This window comes from Betta splendens, chromosome 5, assembly GCF_900634795.4.
Source record: "Betta splendens chromosome 5, fBetSpl5.4, whole genome shotgun sequence".
NCBI lineage: Eukaryota > Metazoa > Chordata > Actinopteri > Anabantiformes > Osphronemidae > Betta > Betta splendens.
In genome coordinates this window covers 3,319,736-3,337,254 of record NC_040885.2, presented here as the reverse complement: position 1 = coordinate 3,337,254, position 17,519 = coordinate 3,319,736, and the positions used below count along the sequence as shown (strand labels likewise).

Here is a 17,519-nt window from a genome sequence, read left to right as displayed (position 1 = left end):
AGTAAAAACTTAATAGTGAAATAGGTCTGGTGTAATATATGTGTGTTACAGGTAGAAATGAACAGTCGGACCTCAGTTACGCTGTAGTGCTTTGGAGGCTTCTAATCAACGCTGCGCCACCTGGTGGTTAAAACGAGACTAGCGTCCTGATTTTTTTTCAACCGGCTGCAGGATTAAAAATCTAGTCAGCGACGCACTCGCTGCGCCGTGGCGACGCGTCGGTACTGCAGTAAAAACCCTAGTCACTTTGAACCGCTGCCACTGTACAGAGCACAGTGTCATCTCAGTTTTGGAATAATAACATTTAAAAACTGTTAGATTTAAGATTTTAAAAACTTTATCAATCCCTGAGGGATATTTAGGACGTCAATGAAATTAAGGAAAGCAGATACACCAGCTTAAACAAACAGGTCGGGACTTGGTAAGTAACATGAGATTTCCTGCTAAACCCTGTAAATTTACTAAAGTATCGCTGAGCTCTCAGCGAGGCGACCAGCTGCTGGAAGAAGATCACTGGGTATCAGCAGTGCCTGGTTTCAGATTAAGCACACAACAAGAAACAGACAATCTAATCAAGAAAAGTGGCATCATCAGAGTATGTAGTATATTCTGTTACTCTTATGAGGTTATTTCTGTCCACTGCAGCGAGGGTCAAGTTGACCGTGGTGTCAGATTGGCCACTAAAACAAATACGCTACTGCAGCTGTGTAAACATGGACTTTCGATGGACACGTAGGCACTTGCTGGTTGCATAAACAACACAGCTTTATATAGTGGGCATTGGGAGATGTTTCTTAGAGTGCTTCGCAGAGGGTCTGCTGCAGTCACCCAGCTGACCTTTTTCGACCTCTCAGTTTTTTCTGCAGACAAACCTCCAGGTGAATTCCGCCACCACCTCTCTCATGATTATTCTGTGATTGTACTATTTCATTATGTGTAATAAATTCATTTGTTAATTTGAGCATAAAAGTTTGAGTCCGTGTGAAATCTCTGATAAGGTCGGACCACCAAAATACACGACAAAATGGCGTCACGAACACAGGCCTGAGGAGCCATTTCCAGAACCAACATTTGTCCGGACTGGCCCGGACGCACGACCGTCGTCATCAGTGAAGGTAAATAGCGCTTAAAGCTTTTACGTGACGATTCTCTGTGTTCGAGACAGTGTGAGCAAATGTTGGTAAGATTAGAGAAATCTGATCATTAAATTCTGATTTGGCTGCTTTAAGCAAATTATCTGTGTGGGAGAGACAAAGAGAGGCGGTGGAGAATTTACTTGTGCTTACTTATACTGCTGTAAATAGCTGCTTTGCATAACCAACTGCTGTGTGTGTATGTGCTATCTTGCGCTTGGGGAAAAATGACATGGCCTATTAGTTACGTAGGTTAACTTGAGGCAGGCGACGTTTGGGAAATCTAAAGTATGGGCGTTGTAGTCTGCATTCGGATAAAATAAATTTAAGGCTGTGTAAGTTCTGTGTCGACACTGGAAAATTTGGTCCAGGTATTGAGCGGGGTCACTGAACCATACCTCATTGAGCGGCTGTTAAATTAAAGGGAAAGACGTAAGGTACCGGCGTCGGTAGACAGTGCGGCCTCGGTGCAACGGGTTGTGAAATTCGGTAAATTTGACCTGCTCGATAGAATCGAAATTTATTAGGCACTGTAGGCTTGTGTAATGTATTGGGAATCTACATTAGGCTTGGAACGGATCAATCCAAGTGTAGAGCTTCCCAAGGTTTGTGAGGCCTGGTAACATAGGGATAACCGGTAAAAGCGCTTTGAGTTGATTGCGTATTGAACTGCAGTGTGTCGACGTGTTAGTATTGCGCAAGTATAGTTAAGTTGGGGTGAGTGTATGTTTTAGTATATGTTAATGCATTTAAGGATAGTGTGATAAGTGTTAAGTTGTTGTGGGGTTAATAATTAATAGGTGTCGTGGTGATAACATTTTTTTGGAGTTTGTGTCTGTGAAGTTAAAAAACCTTGAGTGTGTGTTAATAATTGACAGTGTGCGTTCCCTTTCCGTCCTTTGAAGCAGAGAGAGAGTGTGTGACGGGGAGATAAAGCCTCGCTGTTCAGTGTCTGTGTGTGTTTGTTTGTTTTTGAACAGTCTGGGGAGAGCTGTTGGGTGAGTGCTGTCTAGATTAAACATTTTTTGCAACATTTTAACATTTCATTTTAACTATCATTCTATCATTTTTGGTAATTTTAATATTTTTTGTGTGTCCAATGTGGACATTGCGGTAATTTTTGTTGATGTAATTTGTGAAGGTTAGAATAACGTTCCGCACTGTGGTTGGGACTGGTGGAGCAGATCACAGAGAGTGTGCAGATCGTGGCCGTTCTTCGATTAAAAAGAAAAAGGGGGAAGCAGTGCTAACTGCTAAATTGGTTGGGACTCCAAATTGGGCCCGGAGACTAGCTTTGTTCCTCTTCGAGTGTTCACTTCTCCTATCTGTGTGTATGTGTCACAGCTGTTAAGAGCATTAGGCTCGAGAGTGTGTGTGTTTCAGTATACAGGGCTATAGGCTCTGGGTGGGTGTGTGTGTGTGTGAAAGTGTGTGCAAGTGAGAGAAAAAGGTGACGTATCACATTAATCATTTTTGAGTTATAGAGGGGTGTAGAGATAAAGTTGCTGGAGAATAAGGTAAATGAAAAATTAAGTAAATAAAGAATTAATAGAATAAAATAAAGTAAAAAAAAAAAATCACTTTCATTCTCATTTTCATTCTCATTAAAATTCATTTCTGGTTGTTTGCACAATTTATAGCATACATTTCACCAGTGCTTTTTCTCCAGATATAGGAATAATGGCCGCACTCAAAGACATGTCTCCAGTTGCGATCTTGGGGAGGAAACATCCTCTCCTTTCTCAGGAGATTGAGAAGTATTCCAAGAAATGGAATAAGCGGACGGGTAAAGCTCAGTCACCCTGGCCATCCGATGGAACATTCGATCATGAGCAATGTGTGGAGATGGAAGTGTTAATAAAAAATTACAAAATAAAAGATAAATCTGCCAAGCGACTGTGTAAACGTGAGCGTGAGGTTGCAATGCTAAAGTTATTCACAGATCAAGCCCAACTCCTGAGGGAGAAAACAGCTGAATATGTAAAAAAACAGATTGAGCGGAGAAAAGAGGAGAGAAAAAAGGGAGAATCCTTAAAAGCAGAGCCCCCATCTTATGCTGCACAGATGCCGGTGCGGGAGATCAGACTATTAGGAGACTATTCACTTAGGTCCGGTAAATCAGGTAAAAGCATCTATCCCATTGAGGAGTTAAAGAAGGTCAGGGAAAGAGAGAGAGAGCTAGATGACATAGAAGACTTACCTGCCACGTATGCTAAAGCAGTTCAGCTTGCAGGGAAAGACACTCGTCGTATTAGTGGCTTACATGATAAAGTAATGCATGACATAAAACAATCTGAGTGTGCAGAGGACGACAGCGAGGGCGAGGAGCAAGGCGAAGAAGAAGGAGCAACTGGGGAGAGTGAAAGAGTCCGAAGATCCCTGGCAGAGGTACAGTACTCTAAATTGCCAGATCCAAGTATGGTCTCTACCCCTCGCTATCTGCAGGCTGGAGCTAAGCCCAAGCAGGCCAGGATAAAGGAAAAGATGCCCCGTCCTGAGGCCTTTGCCCCTGGCAGTGAAGTAGTAGAGGAGCATGGACAGATGGAAGGCGTCATCACGCTCAGCTCCAAGGGACATCCAGTGTCAGCAGAGGTAGTAGAGGAGGCGTCCGAATACCCCCTGCTGGCAAATCTGCAATATGTGCCCTGGCCAACCATGGATCTGGAAGGGCTGGTGCAGAGACTGCCATGTCTGCTTGATTGCGCCGGGAAATGGGTAGCAGCCTTCGAAGAAGAAACCATAGCCACCATCCTGGCAGTGGGTGACCTCAAGGCCCTCCTTGGGAAGGTGCTGGGGAAGCAAGAGATGGAGGAGACGCTGAGATCGGCGCAGATGAATGCATATGCAGGTACACAAGCACTCGATAGAGTTGTTCAACAGGCATCGCAATGCGCTGTGGACAGCTCTGAGAATTCGTTATCCAACCAGAATTCAGCCTGATAGCATTGTAGCTGTGCCAATAAAAGATGATGAGAGCCCACAAGCCTATGTTCACCTCACTCGAAAAGAATGGATCAGACAAACAGGTGGAAGACCTAATGAGGACATTTTCCATAGGCAGGCTCTCAGAAAAAGAATTGTTGATGGTTTGCCCTTGCCTGCACAGAGTAAGCTGGGAGATGCAGTGGGGCTATACACCATGCCCTTTGAGCAATTCACTGACCATGTTATTGATGCTGTGACCAAAATTCGTTCTGCTGCGCTCCGTCAGAAGCAGCAGGATGAAGAGACGGTGAGAAAACTGACCCAGCAGCAGCTAACTGAAGGGAGGAAAAAGATCCAAGCAGTGGTTCAGCCTGTGACTGCAGCTGGACATGCACCTCCCCCCACCATCACAGCTCCACCTGCTGTCCAGCCACAAGTTATCTACGTCCAGTCAGGAGGCTGGAGAGGCGGCCCACCAAGGATGAGAGGGGGAGCCGCGGTTGGGAGAGCACGGGTGATGTGGGGTAATCAAGAAAGTGAGGTAAGGTGCTTCCGCTGTGGCAGAGTTGGACACATGAGACGTCAGTGTTACGGGTCGGTGCGCCAGATCCCACAAGGAGCCCCACGGCAGATGGGACCCACCAGTCCATGGCAGGGTCCTCCTGCTGGATACTAGGGGTGCCCTGAGAATCAGGGGAATCCGGGAGGGGAGTGTCAGTTGCCATTAAAATCTGTCTCGAGCCCTGATGAAGAGCCTCTGGTGCCGGTTAATGTAGCCGGTAAACCTATGAACATGATGGCTGACTCCGGAGCTGCTTATACGTGTGTAAGCAACGCTGATGCTGACCACCTCCCAAGATCTGGACAATATGTGCGGATCGTTGGATTCTCAGGGACAAAGCAGCTGATTCCCCGATCTGACCCGATTCCTTTGCAGTTCCGAGGAAAAACAGTGGAACTGCCTGTATTAATTTCAGATCAAACACCTGTGAACTTACTTGGACGAGACGCTTTATGTAAACTAGGCTGTGCCATTTTGTGTACACCAGATGGAGTGATTGTCGACACAGCACAGTGTCAAATGACTGTGAAAAAAGACGAAGAAATGGTGTACTGGCTTGGAGACATCGATGAGACATTCATGGACGCAGCTGAAAAATGGATGGACTTTATTAAAGCTAACATGCCAGAAGCGTCCCGCCCTGCGTGTCCTCCTCATTGCACACTTCAGTATTTTAAAACAGAATCTGAGGCCCAACCAGCTGAGTGGATAGAACAACAGCCAAAGAAAATCCCCATCCAGTCTGCTTCTATTGTCCTGGGAAGACAGGGAGCAGCTATGACGGTAGAAAAAGGCAAGTATTTAGACCAGGAATTCAAATTAACAAACAAACAAACAATCAATCACAACCAAAAGGTAACGCTTACCTTGTACCGGCCGTACCATGTCTACAAAATCTAGGGTGAGATGTTAAAAAGGGCCATCAGGAATTGGCAGGTGTCCCGCTGGGGGTACCATACCCCGCGTGATGTTACATTTAAGACACGTTTCACACCGACTTATGGTCTCATCAACATACTGATAAAGCTTGGGAGCCCAAAAGTTCCACTTCTTGATTCGTCTCACAACCTCACCTCTGGACTCATGGCTCAAACCGTGTGCTTCATTTATCAGCAATGACAACAGTCCACTCGGGGCTATTAACAGTCCCTCGTGGTTCCTCCATAAGCCGTCATCACCTTGAACGGCTCCTCTCTCGACCCAGAGCTGCCTCTCAGCCTCTGGTACCTCTTTCTGCAACAAAGACAAATCTTTGGAGGTTATTTGATCTTCATCATATGCAGCATGAACTGCTAAAATAGCCGTAGCTTCAGCATTCGCTGCAGGCTATGCGCTCATACTTGTCGTGTATTTTGGTGGTCCGACCTTATCAGAGATTTCACACGGACTCAAACTTTTATGCTCAAATTAACAAATGAATTTATTACACATAATGAAATAGTACAATCACAGAATAATCATGAGAGAGGTGGTGGCCGAATTCACCTGGAGGTTCGTCTGCAGAACAAACTGAGAGGTCGAAAAAGGTCAGCTGGGTGACTGCAGCAGACCCTCTGCGAAGCACTCTAAGAAACATCTCCCCATGCCCACTATATAAAGCTTTGTTGTTTATGCAACCAGCAAGTGCCTACGTGTCCATCGAAAGTCCATGTTTACACAGCTGCAGTAGCGTATTTGTTTTAGTGGCCAATCTGACACCACGGTCAACTTGACCCTCGCTGCAGTGGACAGAAATAACCTCATTAGAGTAACAGAATATACTACAGAATTTCCCCCTCAATGGACAGATAATGTCCATTAAACTAAGCCCAATTTACTTTAACTACCTTAAACCAGTGATAAGCACTAGCAAGGTCCCAACCCCATTTTACGTTTTGTTTAACCTTAGCAATGTGGGCATTTCACTTAAAATGGCCAAATTCATCATACTGTTCCTACGGGACTTCTCAGGGCAGCCAGCTTGATGACCTCCGAACATTCAACAGGTGAATTCAGTACCGGCCCCTAAAAAAAAGAACACAAAACAAATTACTGACAAGTTTCACACACTTAGACCCTCATAGCAGGTCTATTAAGTCTATTAAACACAATGAAACAATACAAAGAATCATGAGACCTATATAAGTTGGTTACTACTATGTCATTTCTAATACTACTGCTACCACAAGGATATGATACATTTCCAATACTACTATTAATACAAGGATAAATCTGACTATTACAACTAATAAAACATCAGTATTAAAATTCATTAAACAACCATCTTAGCTCATTTTCAGTATGATTAGTCTCTTTTTTTTTTTTTTTTTTTCTTCATGACGTATCGTAGGCCGTTTTCAACATCACACCAACTGGGAGTCTTCATCCTCGTCCTTGTCTTCGTCCTTGTCCTCGTCTAGAGTCGTGATGTGGATCCATTCCGGAACTGGAAACACGTCACCTTCCTCGTTTCCTACACTCTTCCATCCATACTTTTCTCCCAGCTCAATAACTGCCATCTGCAAATTCTGCTTGGTCACGGCTCTAAGCGCTACTGATCTCAAGAAAGGAATACAACAACAAAAAATCAGTCCCAAAGCTATTACTCCTACAGTAATCATTACCCCCAGTTTGATCAGCCCTTGTCTCCATCCTCCGGCCACACTCTCCAGCCAGTTTGTCCAGCTCAAGTTCGCATCGCTGCCAGCCGCCTCTTTCACCTCCATCCTCAGCGACCTCAGCCTCTTCATGGCCTCTGTGAAGGCCCCATCCGGGGCCGTGTGTCCTGGAATATAAGTACAGCACACTTCTCCCACAAGCGCACACACCCCTCCTTTTTCTGCCACGCCACCGCACTTGTGGCACTCACCTGCTCTCCCAACGCACCCAACGCGTCGTCAGTGTAATTAATAAAGCGCTGCTGATTAAAGAAAATGAAGTTCAGCCACTCGGTAATGCGATTCGTCGTTATCCAAGGTAATATAGACTCAAACCCAGATGCAATCTCATTCCTTGCCTTAAACTCGTTTGGAATTCCTCGGGGTTGGCCAATGGAATCCAGGTAAACTCTGGGATCTGGTTGGTAGCTCCGCTTACTTCAGCTGTTGACATCCTTATCCTGCTCCCTAAACGCAATCAGCTCTTGTGCAACTTGTACCCGGGCACACCTACCTGCCCATCTTATAGGCAAAGTTGAATAAAGCTGTTGGCCTCCACACCACCAGAAGTGATCTGCCAACGCGATAGTCTGGTCGAAATAGGGACAACCTGCAACTAAAACAGATCCCAGTTTGCCTGAAACGAGAGCAGCGGGTTTAAGATGTGGTCTTGTGCAATTAGCAGTGTTCAACTCCCACCTATGACTACAGAGGCTACGCTTAACCTTACCCAAAGGCACAAACCCCATTTTTTTCAATACACTCAAACTTACCAACTGGAATTAAAGGGGCATTATTCGGCATCCCCATCATCGCGCTGTGTTGTCCTATTTTCACATTCAAATCCTCGCAACGCTGAGCGTTCGTTTTCCCGTAGATGAAAAAATCAACTGATGACTGAAAAGAGGGTGATCCTAAATACAATAAGCATTCGGCTCTACACCAAGGTCTAGGGTTTTGTGTGTTAGTACGCAAGGCCTGTTCGCATTCCTGCCAACTGAAAACAGTGTTTATCACATAAAACCGGTCCAGCCGCGCCTTAGTACAGATGTAGCAATCAGTCTTCCCGTTAAGTTGACCCGCGAATTGAACCCACCTGTACCAACTATTCTGGAAACGCCCATCTAACGTCTCTTCCTTTTTCCCAGGCTCACCCTCGTCCTCAGGTCCCCACCACGTTTCTCGCATTCCGGTCATCATCCTACCGGCCCAGTCGGATGCCCCTGCGGTCACCTTCTGTACCCAACCAGAAAAGAAAAGATGGAATTCGGTGCTATTTGATTCTAACCCCCACTTTCCAAAGAAGTCAGGGATTCCTGGATCCGTTTGTTCATTCTTAGACACAGGAGGCAGAGGTGGCGAAGGAGGGAGAGGCGGCTTGGCTAGGCTGAGTGAACAAGGCACATTAGACATTATTCGTGGAGGCCGCAGAAAAGCAACAAGCCTTTCTTGGTATGTTTTCATAACCTTTATCCATGTTATTCTCACGTCCTGGTCCAAACGGCATTGAGGTGGCCGGAATTAACATCCCAAAACTTGCTTCCATTACGCTCACTTTCCTTTACTCCAATGGCGCACCTTCCTACTCCCCTGGGAAAGAGAACAAAATTACTGGAATTTACATTCCTAACATAATCTAACCCGCAGTCGTAGCCTGTCCCGTGTTGGTCAGAATTAACATACACAAAAATACCCGTACGCTCACTACTATCATCCCACTCTCTTTTCTGTAGTTGAGCGCTCCACATCTCCCCCGGGGCGTACTTCCAGTTGACGTCGTTTGAAACCCAATCTAGGGGGCCTGGCCACCCCTGCACTGGAACACCTTCTTCACGCCATTGGATCACATCTTTCTTAACTCTCCTCTTTCCTTTCTCCTTTCTCAATGGTTTTCCGCCTCCGGAGAACCCTGGATGGCAGGGCATCTGCATCCCGTCCAACGTCACTACAAGCAACAGGAGGAATAAGATCCCTCCTTTTGTCTTTCCCTCCTTCATCTCGTTCTTCTTTGGCTCCTTTCCCTATTTCCCCCTCAGGTACTTTAACACAGTGATTCAGGTGGTACCAGGTGGGGGATCCTTGAACTTGAACCGCTCTTGCAGTTGCTTTGACCACCGTGTAGGGACCTTCTCGTCTGGCGTGGTCCCACTTCCTCCTGAACACTTTGACGTACACCAGATCTCCTGGTTTCACTTTTGGTTCTGGCTCCTCCAGAATCTCCTTTGTCTGTAAAGACACAACACGGGAGGAAATACTCCTGTGTATATTAGTCATTTGCTTCACATACGCCCTCATGTCGCTTGTTAGAATGTCCAGGGATGGACCCTTCACCGCTCGATAAGCTGGCACCGGCATTGGTCGGCCTAGCAAAGCTTCATGCGGTGTTAGCTTTAGTGTCCTGTGAGCACTTGCTCTACAGGCCATGAGAGCAAGAGGCAAAGCGTCGGTCCAGTTCAAACCTGTGGACATGCAGATTTTCAGCAATTTGTTTTTTAGAATCCCATTGCATCTCTCAACATCAGACTGTGAGGTCGGACAGTAAACACTGCCATACCTCTGCTTTACTCCGAGTTTCTGCAAAACACACTTTACAGTTTTATCTACGAATTCTTTCCCGTTGTCTGAACTGATTTTTAAGGGAATGCCAAATCTTGGAATAACTTCCCGACACAGAAATTTCGCTACTGTCTCGGCGGTTGTAAACATGGACTTTGGATGGACACGTAGGCACTTGCTGGTTGCATAAACAACACAGCTTTATATAGTGGGCATGGGGAGATGTTTCTTAGAGTGCTTCGCAGAGGGTCTGCTGCAGTCACCCAGCTGACCTTTTTCGACCTCTCAGTTTGTTCTGCAGACGAACCTCCAGGTGAATTCGTCCACCACCTCTCTCATGATTATTCTGTGATTGTACTATTTCTGTCATGATTCATGTCATCTGTCACATCCTGTTTTATTTTGTTAACTTCCTGTCACTCTCCGGTTCCCAGTATCCACACCTGTTACCCATCAGTAATCAGTACCTGTATATAGCCTCCACCTCTCACAGACTCCAGTTGCCAGATTGTTAGTTTCCGTACTCTTTCCAGCATCTCTTGTTTAGCTACTCGTGTTTTGACCCTGATCGCCTTGACCCTTGCTTCTTGCCTGAACCCTGTGTATCCCGCTACCTGTGAGTGAACCGTGCCTGATAATCTGACCGTGAGTTTGTCTTATCCTTGCCTGTACTTCTGCCGAGCCTGCTTGTGTACCGAACCCTGTCTGGATATTGGATCAGAGATTGCCTGCACCCTTGTGTACTGCTTCATTGAACGACTTGTGTATGACCTGGACCGTCTGACCCTGCTTTGTCTAATAAACCTGTGTCTAATCACCATCGTGTTTCTGCGCCATGCATGTGGGTCCGACACCTGCCCAAGTCTGACAGAACAATCTGGCCAGAAATGGACTCCGCCGGTGCAGAGAGCTTCCAAGCACAGCTTATGGCTCAGGAGCAACGGGCAGCAGAACAGGAGGAGAAAACCAACGCCGCTCTCCAGAGATTGGTCGAGTGTGTCCTGCGACAGGAGACGGCGATGGCAGGATTGACTGAGGCGATGAATCGCCTGACTCAGAGCTCGACGGGAGAAACGAGGCTGACTCCGAGCGCCGCTGCCGCGGCTGCACCCTTCGCCGCAGCGGTTCCCTTGGCCGTCGCTCCGGACGCCAGGCTGGGCGCCCCGATACGGTTCTCTGGTGAGTCAGGAGACTGTCGAGCATTTCTCACGCAGTGTGAGATTCACTTTGAGTTACATTCACCCGCGTTCCGATGGAACGCGCTCGAGTGGCATACGCTATTTCGCATCTGACGGGGGACGCGGAAGCATGGGCGACAGCGGAGTGGCAAAACGGCTCCCCCTGCGTGTGCACATTCGCCGCTTTTGCTACAGCGCTGAAACAGATCTTCCAGGAAGTCACCCCGGGGCGCGAGGCGGCTCAGCGGCTGGTGAACATTCGGCAGGGCAGGAGACCGACGGCGAAATACGCGATCGAGTTCCGTACGCTAGCCGCGGAGGCAGGCTGGGACGCCACCGCATTGGGTGACGTATTCATCCGCGGACTCTCTCGGCGGGTCAAGGACTGTTTAGCGGCGAGGGATCTGCCCAGCGATTTGGACGCCCTGGCGATCCAAATTGACCGCAGGCTGGGGAGCACCGAACGGGAGCACCATCGAGAGGAGAGGCTGCGGGAGGACCGTCGACACCGCACTACGAGCCCCAGGAGGGGGTATCGTGAGCCCGGCGGCCAGACCGTCTCCCGGAACCCGGAAGTTGGACCGACGCCAGAGGAGCCGATGCAGATCGGACGCGCTCGGCTTACGGAGGAGGAGAAACGGCGTTGACGCTCCCAGAAACTGTGCATGTATTGCGGTCAGGCTGGACATTTCGCCTTGCACTGCCCGCTAAAAGACATGGCTCATCGCTAGCACGGAGGGTAGCGGTGAGCCGAATGGTTTTAGGTAGCGCCTCCGCTCGTTCACTACCAACAGTGACCTTAGTTTCCAGCACCCGGTCCATCCAGCAGGCGGTTCTCATCGATTCCGGAGAAGATGCTAGCCTGATGGACGCGGGACTCGCGGAACGGCTGGGCATCGCAGCGCTTCCCTTGGCTTCTCCCGTGGAGACGGCAGCGCTGGACGGACGTCGGCTCTGGAGAGTCACCCACCGCACAGAGCCGGTAATAATGACATTTGCTGACACTCACACCGAGAGAATCACATTTTTGGTTGTGGAGTCGTGCTACCACCCGGTGGTACTGGGCCACACATGGTTAAGGCTGCACAATCCCACGCTTGATTGGCGCAGGGGGGAGGTGAGCCGATGGGACCCAGATTGTCTGAACACGTGCTTTCAGGCCTCAGTTTCCCAACAGGCACCTGCAGATGCGGCGGCGACAGCCAGTGAGGGGAGCGAGCAGGCCGATCTAACTGGAGTTCCTGATTGTTACCATGACCTTCGCACGGTGTTCAGCAAGGCTCGAGCGACCTCTCTACCTCCCCATCGGAAACACGACTGCGCGATCAATCTGCGCCCAGGGACCACACCACCCAAGGGGAGATTGTATCAGCTCTCTCCCAAGGAGAATCGAGCCATGAGGGAGTATCTGGACTCTGCGTTGGCCTCAGGTATTATTCGTCCTTCATCCTCCCCTGCGGGCGCAGGGTTCTTCTTTGTAGGGAAGAAGGACGGTTCTCTGCGGCGCTGCATTGACTACCGGGGCCTCAATGACATTACCATTAGAGACTCCTACCCTCTTGCATTACTTTCCTCCGCCTTTGAGTTGCTAGCAGGAGCCACTCATTTCACAAAATTGGATCTCCGTAACGCCTACCATCTGGTACGGATCCGAGAGGGGGACGAATGGAAGACGGCCTTCAATACTCCGAATGGACACTACGAGTACCTCGTCATGCCCTTTGGCCTTACCAACGCGCCAGCCGTCTTCCAGGCCTTCGTAAACGAGGTACTCGGTCCCATGATTAATGACTTTGTTTTCGTATACCTTGATGACATCCTGGTCTTTTCTCGCTCCGAGGAGGAGCACATAGCACATGTTCGCCTGGTCCTCAAGAAATTACTAGAACACCGGTTGTACGTAAAGGCGGAGAAGTGTGAATTTCACGCGGACCAGGTCTCCTTCCTAGGGTTCATCGTCAGCAGGGACAGGATCGAGATGGATCCGGCCAAGACCCAGGCAGTCCAGGAGTGGCCGCAGGGAGGTGCAGCGCTTCTTGGGATTCGCCAACTTTTATCGGAGGTTCATTAGGAGGTTCAGCGGTATTGCCGCCCCACTGCATGCACTAACCTCGTGTAAGACTGCGTTTCAGTGGACGGCTGAAGCAGAGGAGGCGTTTCAGCGTCTGAAACGCAGTTTCATCACCGCACCAGTGTTACGGATGCCCGACCCACAGCGGCAGTTCATGGTGGAGGTCGACGCGTCCAACTCGGGAGTGGGGGCGGTGTTGTCCCAGAGGGATCCCACAGACGGTAGGATCCACCCCTGCGCGTTCATGTCCCACAAGCTATCCCCGGCTGAACGTAATTACGACATTGGAGACCGAGAATTGCTCGCTGTTAAAGTGGCACTGGAGGAATGGAGTCACTGGCTGGAGGGGGCAGACCAGCCCTTCCTAGTGTACACAGACCATAAAAACCTTGAGTACCTCAGAACGGCGAAGAGGCTGAATTCGCGCCAGGCCCGATGGGCACTGTTCTTCAGTCGTTTTAATTTTCATTTGTCTTATCGCCCTGGATCTAAAAATGTGAAACCTGACGTTCTGTCTCGCCTGCATGACGCGCAGCAGGACCCAGTGGAACCGGAGCCCATCCTACCACCTGGATGCCTGGTGGGAGCAGTCGCATGGGCTGTGGAGCGTCGAGTACGGGAGGCCACCCGTGACCGTCCAGCTCCACGCGGCGTCCCGCCCAACCGGCTGTTCGTGCCTCCCGACCTCAGGGGGGAGGTGATCCAGTGGGCTCACGCCTCACTGGTAAGTGGGCATCCAGGGGTATCTGGCACCCTGTTTAGGTTGGGAGAACGATTTTGGTGGCCGACTGTGAAAAGGGACGTCCAGGAATACGTCGCAGCATGTCCCACGTGCGCCATGGGCAAGGCGTCGCACCAGCGACCGGCCGGCCTGCTGCATCCCCTGCCGGTACCGCACCGTCCATGGTCGCACATAGCCCTAGACTTTGTCACCGGTCTACCACCCTCCCAGGGGAAGACAGTCGTTATGACGGTGGCGAGAGTTCTGTACTCTCCTAGGGGCAGAGGTTAGTTTATCGTCGGGGTACCACCCAGAGTCCAATGGACAGGCCGAACGGGCCAATCAGCAGCTGGAGGTCGGACTGCGGCTCCTCGCCTCCAGAAACCCGGGGTCATGGGCCAGCAAACTCGTATGGGTGGAGTTTGCCCATAACACATTGCCTTGCGCCTCCACCGGACTAACCCCGTTTCAGTGCGCCTATGGGTTCCAGCCACCATTGTTTCCGGCCTTGGAGGAGTAGGTCCACGTCCCGTCGGCACACGCTCTGGTTCGGCGCTGCCGCCTCACGTGGTTGCAGGCACGGCGCACCATGCTGCAGGCACGGGACCAATACAAGCGGGCGGCCGACCGTAAGCGGACACCGGGCCCGGAGTACAAGGTGGGCGACCAGGTCTGGTTATCCACCAGGGACCTCAGGTTGCAGGCCCAGACTCGTAAGTTAACTCCTAAATTCATTGGTCCATACACAATATCACGCATCATTAACCCTGTTTCTGTGAGGCTCTCATTGCCCAGGACGATGAAGATACACTCCACCTTTCACATCAGCCGTCTCAAGCCCTATAGATCATGTCCCATGATCCCTCCTCACCAACCGCCTCCCCCTCCTCGGATCGTGGACGGAGGTCCTGTCTACACGGTCCGGGACCTCCGCGACTGCAGACGCCGGGGTCGGGGCTTCCAGTATCTGGTCGACTGGGAGGGCTACGGGCCGGATGAACGTTCTTGGGTGCCGGCCCGGGACATATTGGACAAGTCCCTCATCAGGGACTTTCATGCAGCACATCCTGAGGCCCCGTCCCCGGACGGGATGGGGCAACACGACCGAGGCTCCGCAGACGAGGAGGACTCTGGCGCTGGCCCCTCCTCCTGATGTCCTCCCTCCACCCACCCTTCTTCGTCATCCGGCCGAGGGGGGGGGTTCGAGCCCTCCTCCTACTACCTCCCTCCACCCGCCCTGGGCGGAGGGGGGAGGGGCTCGTTGGCGCCGTGGAAGACGCCATGGGGGGGGGTACTGTCATGATTCATGTCATCTGTCACATCCTGTTTTATTTTGTTAACTTCCTGTCACTCTCCGGTTCCCAGTATCCACACCTGTTACCCATCAGTAATCAGTACCTGTATATAGCCTCCACCTCTCACAGACTCCAGTTGCCAAATTGTTAGTTTCCGTACTCTTTCCAGCATCTCTTGTTTAGCTACTCGTGTTTTGACCCTGATCGCCTTGACCCTTGCTTCTTGCCTGAACCCTGTGTATCCCGCTACCTGTGAGTGAACCGTGCCTGATAATCTGACCGTGAGTTTGTCTTATCCTTGCCTGTACTTCTGCCGAGCCTGCTTGTGTACCGAACCCTGTCTGGATATTGGATCAGAGATTGCCTGCACCCTTGTGTACTGCTTCATTGAACGACTTGTGTATGACCTGGACCGTCTGACCCTGCTTTGTCTAATAAACCTGTGTCTAATCACCATCGTGTTTCTGCGCCATGCATGTGGGTCCGACACCTGCCCAAGTCTGACAGAACAATCTGGCCAGAAATGGACTCCGCCGGTGCAGAGAGCTTCCAAGCACAGCTTATGGCTCAGGAGCAACGGGCAAGCAGAACAGGAGGAGAAAACCAACGCCGCTCTCCAGAGATTGGTCGAGTGTGTCCTGCGACAGGAGACGGCGATGGCAGGATTGACTGAGGCGATGAATCGCCTGACTCAGAGCTCGACGGGAGAAACGAGGCTGACTCCGAGCGCCGCTGCCGCGGCTGCACCCTTCGCCGCAGCGGTTCCCCTTGGCCGTCGCTCCGGACGCCAGGCTGGGCGCCCCGATACGGTTCTCTGGTGAGTCAGGAGACTGTCGAGCATTTCTCACGCAGTGTGAGATTCACTTTGAGTTACATTCACCCGCGTTCCGATGGAACGCGCTCGAGTGGCATACGCTATTTCGCATCTGACGGGGGACGCGGAAGCATGGGCGACAGCGGAGTGGCAAAACGGCTCCCCCTGCGTGTGCACATTCGCCGCTTTTGCTACAGCGCTGAAACAGATCTTCCAGGAAGTCACCCCGGGGCGCGAGGCGGCCTCAGCGGCTGGTGAACATTCGGCAGGGCAGGAGACCGACGGCGAAATACGCGATCGAGTTCCGTACGCTAGCCGCGGAGGCAGGCTGGGACGCCACCGCATTGGGTGACGTATTCATCCGCGGACTCTCTCGGCGGGTCAAGGACTGTTTAGCGGCGAGGGATCTGCCCAGCGATTTGGACGCCCTGGCGATCCAAATTGACCGCAGGCTGGGGAGCACCGAACGGGAGCACCATCGAGAGGAGAGGCTGCGGGAGGACCGTCGACACCGCACTACGAGCCCCAGGAGGGGGTATCGTGAGCCCGGCGGCCAGACCGTCTCCCGGAACCCGGAAGTTGGACCGACGCCAGAGGAGCCGATGCAGATCGGACGCGCTCGGCTTACGGAGGAGGAGAAACGGCGTTGACGCTCCCAGAACTGTGCATGTATTGCGGTCAGGCTGGACATTTCGCCTTGCACTGCCCGCTAAAAGACATGGCTCATCGCTAGCACGGAGGGTAGCGGTGAGCCGAATGGTTTTAGGTAGCGCCTCCGCTCGTTCACTACCAACAGTGACCTTAGTTTCCAGCACCCGGTCCATCCAGCAGGCGGTTCTCATCGATTCCGGAGAAGATGCTAGCCTGATGGACGCGGGACTCGCGGAACGGCTGGGCATCGCAGCGCTTCCCTTGGCTTCTCCCGTGGAGACGGCAGCGCTGGACGGACGTCGGCTCTGGAGAGTCACCCACCGCACAGAGCCGGTAATAATGACATTTGCTGACACTCACACCGAGAGAATCACATTTTTGGTTGTGGAGTCGTGCTACCACCCGGTGGTACTGGGCCACACATGGTTAAGGCTGCACAATCCCACGCTTGATTGGCGCAGGGGGGAGGTGAGCCGATGGGACCCAGATTGTCTGAACACGTGCTTTCAGGCCTCAGTTTCCCAACAGGCACCTGCAGATGCTGGCGGCGACAGCCAGTGAGGGGAGCGAGCAGGCCGATCTAACTGGAGTTCCTGATTGTTACCATGACCTTCGCACGGTGTTCAGCAAGGCTCGAGCGACCTCTCTACCTCCCCATCGGAAACACGACTGCGCGATCAATCTGCGCCCAGGGACCACACCACCCAAGGGGAGATTGTATCAGCTCTCTCCCAAGGAGAATCGAGCCATGAGGGAGTATCTGGACTCTGCGTTGGCCTCAGGTATTATTCGTCCTTCATCCTCCCCTGCGGGCGCAGGGTTCTTCTTTGTAGGGAAGAAGGACGGTTCTCTGCGGCGCTTGCATTGACTACCGGGGCCTCAATGACATTACCATTAGAGACTCCTACCCTCTTGCATTACTTTCCTCCGCCTTTGAGTTGCTAGCAGGAGCCACTCATTTCACAAAATTGGATCTC

The 17,519-nt window shown here is 51.0% G+C and overlaps 2 protein-coding genes across 4 annotated transcripts in view; both read left to right on the top strand.

Annotated features, from left to right (window-relative positions):
• LOC129604081 (protein NYNRIN-like) overlaps positions 1-17,519 on the top strand; it is a 448,396-nt gene that overhangs the window by 271,330 nt on the left and 159,547 nt on the right. The window lies entirely within an intron of this gene.
• On the top strand, positions 605-6,210 carry LOC129604082 (uncharacterized). The gene is made up of 2 exons (XM_055508828.1): positions 605-3,981; positions 4,345-6,210. Exons 1-2 carry the CDS (start codon positions 2,814-2,816, stop codon positions 4,356-4,358), a joined length of 1,182 nt encoding a protein of 393 aa, XP_055364803.1. The 5' UTR covers positions 605-2,813; the 3' UTR covers positions 4,359-6,210.

Bases quoted from the DNA above. Each gene is read 5' to 3' on its own strand.
- LOC129604082 (XM_055508828.1), top strand. From the start codon at position 2,814: ATGGCCGCACTCAAAGACATGTCTCCAGTTGCGATCTTGGGGAGGAAA.